General features: G+C 30.9%; 1 protein-coding gene across 1 annotated transcript; it reads right to left on the bottom strand.

The window, feature by feature from the left end:
• Positions 1-8806: 8806 nt before the first annotated feature.
• Positions 8807-9799, bottom strand: LOC149544154 (toll/interleukin-1 receptor-like protein). Its single transcript, XM_089795911.1, has 2 exons — positions 9545-9799; positions 8807-9316 (listed from the first exon to the last, which is right to left on the bottom strand). Exons 1-2 carry the CDS (start codon positions 9797-9799, stop codon positions 8807-8809), a joined length of 765 nt encoding a protein of 254 aa, XP_089652037.1.
• Positions 9800-10083: the final 284 nt, after the last annotated feature.

Below are 10083 nucleotides of genomic sequence, written 5' to 3'. Positions count from 1 at the left end.
TCTTCAGCAGCATAAACGTCACAAGTTCTATGGATAACTGAAGTCTATGAGCCTCAAGATAAAAGAATGAAGCGATTAGTAAACGATGAGTGCCTCTAGTGGAGAGATGGGTACTTAGTACTTACTCCTTGCTCTCAACGACTGGACCTACATAATGTGAAACGTTGTAAAGTGCTTTCCTCCACTCCTCCAGTTTCTTAGAGTCGCGTTCAAGCTTGTTTGGGTCAAATGTGTAGCCTGCTTTTACATAGCGTACATCATCAGTCTTAACACGACAGAAAATAGGAACAATTTTAGTGCCTAATTTACCCGTGTTGTGCATGGATGACAGCTCTTCTAAGCACCGGTCGGATTGTGCATACCCCCTCTGAAAATATTGGAATGTAAAGCCAGGCACTCTTAAAAGCTACTTCTACTTCTTCATGCCGCAAATCGAGCTCTTCCGAATTCAGAAAAACCTTCAGTCCCAACGCATCAAGCTCTTTATAAATTGCTACGCCCAGAGGATGTTTAAAATGATTGATAAAGACATCATAACGCAGGAAATCTTTCACAGGCATCATGGATGCACAAGAAGCAGATGTGGATGATGGAAATTCTTCACAGTGTGTGCAATTTAACGAAACACCACTGTGTGGGTTAGAAGAAGATGCCATGAAATTAGATTTAAGCGAACATGATGAAGGTTGAAAAAAGGGGCATTTAAAGAGAAAAGGAGTGGCTGCATATAAAAGAGCAGGAGAGGGATAAGTAATGAGAAATAAATGTGCGACTAAACGTGTAGACTGTGTGTAGTCGTTGAGGTAACCGTGCGGAAGAAACGAAGAAACGAAGAAGCATGACAAAGTCTGACTAAAAGAGTTAGAGTGACTAGTTGAGGACAACTAAAGTTTTATTTAACTTTTCGTACTCCTTTGGCCTTCTTCCAACTTTGATATTGTGGATCCACCAGAATTAAATGTAGATGGGGCAATTTCTTCGAGCTCTTGGCCACTGCTAGTGTTGGAAGTAGATGCCATGAAATCAAATTTGATGAAACAAGACAACAGACACAGAACTGAAGGACAAAACTAGAAGGGTTGTTCATCTTCTTGTTGAGATAAGATGGACCAAATAAAAAAGTCGAGGTAAAATAAATGCGCGAAAGAAGTGCTCTAGTTGTAATGTGGAGTCAAACGCGTCGATTGCGCGGCTGCCAACCTTAATTGGGAAGGAAACCACGCAGGAGAAATGTGGAAGCATATCCAAACAGAAGCAAAAGGCGCAGAAGAATTTTTGTCTGTGGAATCCCATTTCGTAGTTGTTGGTGTCTCGCCTGTTGTTCCACCGAATTTAGGGAAAACATCTAATTACCGAGTGGCTAAATGAAAACGCATTTGCTAAATTATTCTGATTGTGTATTTTTTTATTTTAAGAAAATAATTATTTCAATATCTTTAAACTTTAGTTAAATCAAGTGCAAATACGTTGCTTCATAGACAGCCTTTTATAGATAACTACGTATTCATTGGGTACATTAAAAATTTCATCAAAGTGGGAAAAAAAGAACTCAATTTCGGCGTCGTCTACCCAGCACGATCCTTTGGGATGGGCTGGATGCGTGCCCCTCCATGTCATGCCATTGCATCATCCACGGGCCCCAGTTGCACTTTGTCCAAGTGAGTGGCCGTCACACGGTAAAGGCTCGAAGAGATGTGGGCGTGTGGGATTTTTTTCAAATAAAGGTTAAAAATAAAAGTTCGCACTTAGTAAATTTTTTTTTAAATTATCATAACTTAAATAAAAATATAGTTAAGTGTCTATGGTGAAAAATCTAATTTAAAAATAAAAAACTAAATGGACCTAAAATAATTTTTTTTAGTGTTAATCATAAAATTTATCATTTATTTTCCTTTAACAAAGATTTTTTAAATGAAGTAATATAATAGAGTTAGTAATATAATGAAACAATTATAGAGTGATATTAACTCTATTAATTAATTAATTTTAAAATTCTAATTCAATAGAGTCATTATTAAAATCTAAGAAAGAAAATAAATATTTAATATTTCATAAGAAAATATTATTTTGTTACAAATTTAATAAGGAAAATAATATTTAACATAAAAATTGAAGGAAATATCATTTGACAAAATTTAATATTTAACATTCAATTCTAAACAACACTTTAAGTTATAAATAATAATACATATATAAAAAACAATAATATAATAAGATTTTGAATTAGTTTAGTTAAAAATGAAAGTCTACATACATCTAATTAGATAAATATTTTATTATGATATATTTTTTAAAATTTTATTAATATAAGCATTTTATTTTTAACTAAATTAATTTATATATTAATATTTTAATCTTTTATAATTTTAATAATTTTAAAAATATTAATTAGTAAATCGAGATTATATATATATATATATATATATATATATATATATAATAAAAAAATCTATATAATAGAAAAAATATTAATAACTCTAAGTATTTTTATTATGATATACTAAACAAAATCTTATTTATAGTAACTAAAAATATAATATATTTATGTAGAGTTAAAATGTAAATGTAACTTTTAAATATAGTATTATTAAACACTATTTAATTGAAAATATTAACAACTCTAAATAAAAATAAATCAAGCTATTAATAAATTGAAATCTTAATAAATTTAACTTAACCAAAATTGAATCAAACATAAAAACAAGCACTATGAATAAATAAATAAATGTTTGTGCTTCCAATGCAAATACACTTGGCCGATGGGGCCGACAGTTGCCATGCCATGCCATGGATGAGTGACATCATCTATCCAACCCCACGGTTATGGATAGAGCGGTATCATCTATCACTCTATTATCGCTTCATTATATTACTTCATTTATATCACTTCATTTAAAAAATCTTTGTTAAAGGAAAATAAATGATAAATTTTATGATTAACACTAAAAAAATTATTTTAGGTCCATTTAGTTTTTTTTTTATTAGATTTCTCACCATTGACACTTAGTTATATTTTTATTTAAGTTATGATATTTTTTTTCGAATTTTACCAAGTGTGAACTTTTATTTTTAACTAGATTCATTTGAAAACTTATTATCTAATTAATATTGTATATTATACTTATGTCAAATTATATTAAACTAATACGTATTCACTTAAATTTACTAGCATTAATGAAAATTGAATCTAATTAACATGAAAATTAAAATATAGATTTATTATGTAAATGATAATATGTATTAAACAAATAAATCTACTTATATATTGAATATCTTAATGATATATATTAAACTTAAACAATATAAAATTAAAATAAATATACATAATAAACATTATTAGTTCGATAAAATAATAAAATAATAAATATTAAAACTAAACATTTAAAATTTATAACTAATCACATGCACATATACAAAATATTCACTATTTTGAACCTTTATTTCTAAAAACATCTCACACATCTCTTCATGCCTTTACTGTCTAATAGCCACTCGCTTAGAGAAAGTGCAACGGGGGCCCGCAGATGCCATTGCATGGCATGGCATGGGGGGGGCACATCCAACCCATCCTGAACGATGGGGATGGGTAGACGACACCGTTGCATAATTCCTAAGCAACCTTGAAGTGGGCACCTTAAGTAGGACAAGAGAGGAGACCCCCTACTACTAGTTTTGTCATAGATACTTTTTAATTATTATTTTTAAAAATTCAAGAAAATGATGACATGTAGATAATGCATGTTCATTTACTAATAGTTGATCATTTTTTAGCTTTCTTTGTTGCTGATTGTTTTATTTTTTAATTGAGTTGGACATGTTAATAATTGTCGAGTTGTAAGCCTAGATTATTTATTATTTATTTAGTATTATTTATTATTCAATTACTATTATCTACACAGTTAGCCCGAAAGGTTATACGAATCTAAGCTTTGACCTTGGCATCAAATGATACATCTTCCTAAACTTGAGTTGGTGTTGACAAAAACTACAATATTGCCGAAGGGGCCAAAGGGATGATGATCGAGAGGAGGAGAGATGCTAAGATAAAGAAGAGGGACATGGAGAGGATAGGAGAGGGAGGGGAATTTAGAGAAAGAGGAATGGAAGATATAAATATATAAAGAAGGCACATTGAGATAGGGAGTGATGTAAATATAAAGATAGAAAGTAATATTTAAGGAGGTCGAGATGAAGAGATAAGGGATGGATAGTGATGGAGAGTTAATGAGATAGAGGAAGATGTAGGAGAAAGAAATATGAAAATGTACAAATTTAAATATATTACATATATATATACAAAAGTAAGGTACATTGCTGAAAGTTTCATATACAAAATATGACAGTTGAATATATGAAACAATACAGCCACTCAAAAAAATAAATTATATATATAAAGAGTTCTAGATGGTCTGCAATTCTACAGCTGGAAGTCTTCGAATTAAAAACCCTTTCCAAACAATAATATATATATATATATATATATATATATATGAAGAAAGTGGATTTGGCACAGAGTTCTAGATGGTCGGCAATTCTAGATTATCGGCTAGAAGTCTATGAATTTAGAAGTACTTACCAGATGATACTTCTATGGGTCTTCCGCACTGTTACTTATGTAAAGACTGGTCAGCAATGAATGTTTTCAGCCACTCTTTGTCTTGGATCACTATCATTTCTTCACTTCATGGAAAGTGATACGAAAAGAGACAATTTCAAAAAGATTGATTGAAAGTTCTTGTGTGCTAACTTCCTTTCTCTTTTGTCTGCAATGAGCCACTTTTATTATTCTTATTTAATTACATCGTATCCCTTCACGCTTCTCTGTTAGTTCTGCCTAGCTTCCTTCACATTTCTCTATTGCGCTACCTGCACCTCTAAGCATTTTGTATGTTTTGGATTTCTCTTCGCCTGATGAATAAAAAGAATCCCTTTATTCTTTTAGATTTACATCTTTTTCCCTTTTATTGTTTTGTACCATCGAATCCAATTTCATGGCATTATCTTCCAACACTAGCAGCAGTTTTCCGCATGTTGCAGAATCTGCACCATCCATTGTATTTATTAGTCACGCCAAACATATGCTAGCTGGACTCATGATCTCTAAAAAGCTTAAATATGCAGCCATGCAACTGAAGGTTTTTCTGAATTCAGAAGAGCATCAATTGGTGGATCAACAAGTAAAAACAACAATCGATTGTGCTTCCTTGCATTTCGTCATAACTTCAAAGGAGCGTGCTCAATCCAACTGCTATTTGGAAGAGCTAAGGAAAATTAATAGAATTGTTCCCATCTTCTACCAAGTTAAGCCTGAAGATGTACGATATTTGAAAGGAGACAATCTTGACGCATTTGAGCGATACAAAAGAGAAGGAAAATACAACTCAAAAAAGCTTTGCAATTGGAAGAAAGTACATTTTAGAGTTTCACATTATATCGGGAGATAACGTGCCCAGTGTACTAGAAATAGTAATGAAAAGAGGAAAGTTTCATATAGCCATATTTTCAATGAACTATGCAGAATCAAAGTGGTGCTTGCGAGAGCTGGCATTTATGAAATCCAAAACTTGTGCTCAGATTATTCCCATTTTCTATGGTGTACAACCTGAACATTTTGGATATACAAAAGGAGTTTTTGGGGATGCCTTTCAATGACCTAAAGAGAAGGGTAGATTCACCTCAAAGCAGCTTTGAAAGTCAAAGGAAACACTCTTTGGTGCTTCATGGAATCTCAGTCCAATCCTTCATAGCAAGGATTGAGCATCAGTCCCTAATTATTCATTTCTTATCAATTACATAGTTAAACTCTTATAAGATAATGTTTAGATGTTTGATTTTTTTCTTGTATTTCGTATTAAGTGTAGTCAAAACTTTTAAAGTCTAATGTTTATTTTTTTGCATTTTGTTGTTATATATGTGGAGAGATGAGGATATCCTGCTCAAGAATATTCCATATGTATGTAGAGGATTTGTAAAACTAAATGAAACGCTGCAGGATACTCAGCATAAAGGGACCTCTATTTTCAAACTGCTTTCATCATTATTCAATTTTTAAATGTATGTACGTTAAATTGCATTCAATATATTATATTATTATGCGATAGGTTGATCTCTAGACAAAATTTATTAAAGAAAAAATAAAGCCAAACTTTTCCTTTCAAGATTCACAAATTTATAGTAATTTTTTCTCAATTTTTTTTTCTGTTTTTGGCTACAAACTATGCAGATCATGAAGATCAAATGCTGAATTTTTTGGAAAATCCATGATGTTTTCAATTTTTTGAAACTTGGTCAAATATATAGTTTGTAAGGAGGATAGCCACGGCCTATTATTATTTTCCTCAATACAAATGCATGTTCTCTTGATGAACAATCAAGAACTTCATTCTTATGGAAATGTTTCTAGAATGATTATTCAATTTTAGATTTATTCTATTATATCAATTCAAATGCTAAATGTAAATGATGGTTTTTGAGGGCATAATCATATCAAATGAGAAAATGAATTGCATTAAATGTATTTATATTATTCATCCTCTAAAGAAAGCAATTGGCACGAGTGGACATTATTTTGAACATTTAATTTTCAATATTTGTGGATCAATTCTATAAATCTAAGGTCAGTCCCCTAATGACAACATCGAAAATGGATCGATTTAAATTATATGCATGCATATAATCATTTGATAAATGTATAATTAATGCTACTTTATTGAGATATGAGTGCATAAAGAAAATGGTTGGGGTTAATTAAATATGAAATATGTGTGACATTTGGTTAGATATTTCATTTGTCAATATATCTATTTATCAAGGGATTCTCCTTAGAACAAACAAAAAAATAAATTGAAAATATAATTGGTATACAAAATTTATAATTTTTCTGTCTTTCCTTTGAGATGCATGTGAATCCTAGAATGATTATATGTCTAAAAGTATGTAGCATATACACAAAATGTATGCATAACTTAAGAATTTGGATATGAAAGGATATAATCATTGCATACATACAAATTTAACGTAACCTACAATGTGTCATCATGTAAATATGCAACATATATGTCATACATATTCTCCAAGTTGAACTTAGAAAACAAAGAGAAAGTTAGCTTGTATGATAGGAACAAAGCAAAAGTAGATTCCATATGATTGAGGATGAAGGGTGTTGAGAAAAAAAAAATGTTCATAAGGTCGAGTTAATTTGGAGAAAATGGATGGATCAATCGCCATAACGTACAATCATGGATCATAATAAGGATATTCTAATTTAACTTAATAGAATCAAATTTTCACAAGTTATTAGTAAATATCAATATATTTTTGGATTCAATTGTATGTGTTTATTGGATTCTAACAGAACACCCAATCGAATCTAGAAATATATTGATATTTACTAATATAATCTGTTATGAATTACATAAAAGAGAGTGCATAATATGTTGGACCCTTATAATTAAAAGAGCAATAATATCTAAAAAGAACTTATTTGAATTGAGTAAAATTATTTTATTGTGAGGTTTATTTTTTCTAGAAGTTGAAGCATCTAAAAATTTTAATTATGCTAAAAAAATTATAGTACATGTGCATGTAAATTTTGACAAACAAGTTGAAGTATATAACATAGCCTACTTAGAATGTACACAACGCTCACGTTCAATATTGATGGTTATTAAACATTAATAAAAATAAGTAGTATCCGCATCAACACCATCCTTTATGCTAGAATATGATAGTTATAATAAAGAATTATGAATGATGTAATATATGAGCACTTTCACTAATATAAAGTCATCTCTCTTCCTTCTCTTTCTCCCCACACATCTATTAACATGATAAGAAATTAACAATAGTTATATTTATTTGAAAATAAAATTTAACTAACATTGTCTAGATCATTCAATAAGAAGAGCTCTTGGGGAGATGGAGTTCGTGCCTTTGAGCTTGTCAATGATAAAATATTATATTTTTTGAAAATATATATTTTCCAATTAGATTGTCAATTGTTATTAATCTATTATTTATTTAGTTATTAATTAATTTTTATTTAAATAAAGTTGATATTTCTTGTGAAATTTAAAAATTAATAAATTTATAAAATAATTTTTTAACAAAATATTAGAATGAAAATGATTTTTTAAAATGAAATAATAGATGTTTAAAAAATATAATAAAAAATTCCCATTTGTATGCTCTTGTGAGAAAATTTGACTTGTGAATTTGGAATGGCTAAATAAGCAAGTCATATATCTATTTAACTATTGGTCCCTAAAATTGAATTGCCTTAAGCTCCCATGAATGAATAATAATTTACACCCATTTAACAAACATAAACACAAAATAGAAACGGTGTACAAAATAGTTAAAATAAAATTCATAAAGGGAGACTTAGAATTTACTTATATTTTATGTATATTTCAGATAATTCTCTTATTTTGAAAATTAAAAATTAAATTTATCACATACTAATTGAATGAGAATATAAAATTTGAACATTTATAACAAGGTCAATGCATGCTTTAAATTTATTTAAAATAAATTTGAGCTTTTATTTCTTAGTTAAAACTGCACAGATGTATTCATTAGATTATATATCATCAAATAATTCAAAATATTTATAATTAACATCGTATGCATTTCCTTATTTGAAGGGTGAGGGGCTAAAATTGTCATCCAATGGTTGGAAATAATGTAGGAGTAATAACTACCATTGAAGTCATCTCACCTGTTCATTAAATCTTACCTTCTTTCTTTATCATTTTGGAATGTGTATTTTCACCACTTTATAGGTGATCCTGCGTCAAGCTCATACTTACTCTTTGCTATTGACGATATGATCCGCACAAAACGAAGCATGGCGAAGTTCTTCCTTCCACTCCTCCAGCTTCTCTGTGTTATATCTACCCTTGTCTTGGTGCCGCCCAAATGCCTTACCATAGCTTCGCTTTCCAATATATCTTAATTCATACAGAAAGACATTGTAATAAATGGGAACAAACTTACTACCTTCTCTTCCGCTAATCAACGAAAGCTCCTTCAAACACCACTTGGACATTGCATAGTCCTCTAAAAATATAGCTATGTTAAGCCAGGTACTCTTTATTACTTGTTCTAGTACACTAGGAAAGTGACCCCCCGACTTAAGCTCTTCTGAATCCAGAAAAACCTTCAGTCCCATTCCTGTGAGCATTTTATAGATAGTTGTGGCAAGTGTACATTTGACATCAGGACCTCGATGGTTAATAAATATGTCATACTTAACCTTTCTCACAAGCATTATCGATCCATCTGAAGTAGATATAGTTGCTGCAAATTCTTCTCCCTGTTGTTGGATGCTTGAACTAGTCTTAGCTGGTCCTAGAAATTCTTGACACATTTTTCCCTCTTTCGCTACCCACTCTGTAATTGTCTTCAGCAACATAAACATCACAAGTTCTATGGATAACTGAAGTCTATGAGCCTCAAGATAAAAGAATGAAGCGATTAGTAAACGATGAGTGCATCTTGTGGAGAGATGGGTACTTAGTACTTACTCCTTGCTCTCAACGACCGGACCTACATAATGTGAAATGCTGTAAAGCGCTTTCCTCCACTCCTCCAATTTCTTAGAGTCACGTTCAAGCTTGTTTGGGTCAAATGTGTAGCCTGATTTTACGTAGCGTACATCATCAGTCTTAACACGATAGAAAATAGGAACAATTTTAGTGCCTAATTTACCCGTGTTGTGCATGGATGATAGCTCTTCTAAGCACCGGTCGGATTGTGCATACCCCCTCTGAAAATATTGGAATGTAAAGCCAGGCATTCTTAAAAGTTGCTTCTACTTCTTCATCCCACAAATCGAGCTCTTTCAAATTTAGAAAAACCTTCAGTCCCAACGCATCAAGCTCTTTATAAATTGCTACGCCCAGAGGATGTTTAAAATGATTGATAAATACATCATAACATGGGAAATCTTTCACAGGCATCGTGGATGCACAAGAACTAGATGTGGATGATGGAAATTCTTCACCGTGTTGGCAATTTAACGGAACACCACTATGCGGGTTAGAAGAAGATGCCATGAAATTATATTTAAGCGAACATGAC

This window comes from Cupressus sempervirens, chromosome 8 (assembly GCF_028749045.1).
Source record: "Cupressus sempervirens isolate cs-2001-9-10 chromosome 8, ASM2874904v1, whole genome shotgun sequence".
NCBI lineage: Eukaryota > Viridiplantae > Streptophyta > Pinopsida > Cupressales > Cupressaceae > Cupressus > Cupressus sempervirens.
The sequence above is the reverse complement of the archived record's forward strand: the minus strand, read 5'-3'. Positions and strand labels throughout refer to the sequence as shown.

What these genes read in the sequence shown, in the direction of transcription:
- LOC149544154 (XM_089795911.1), bottom strand. Translation starts at nt 9,799, where the DNA reads ATGCCTGGCTTTACATTCCAATATTTTCAGAGGGGGTATGCACAATCC. An exon ending in TTTCACATTATGTAGGTCCG is followed by an intron (nt 9,317 to 9,544) that starts GTCGTTGAGAGC and finishes ATCCAACAACAG; the next exon opens with GGAGAAGAATTTGCAGCAAC.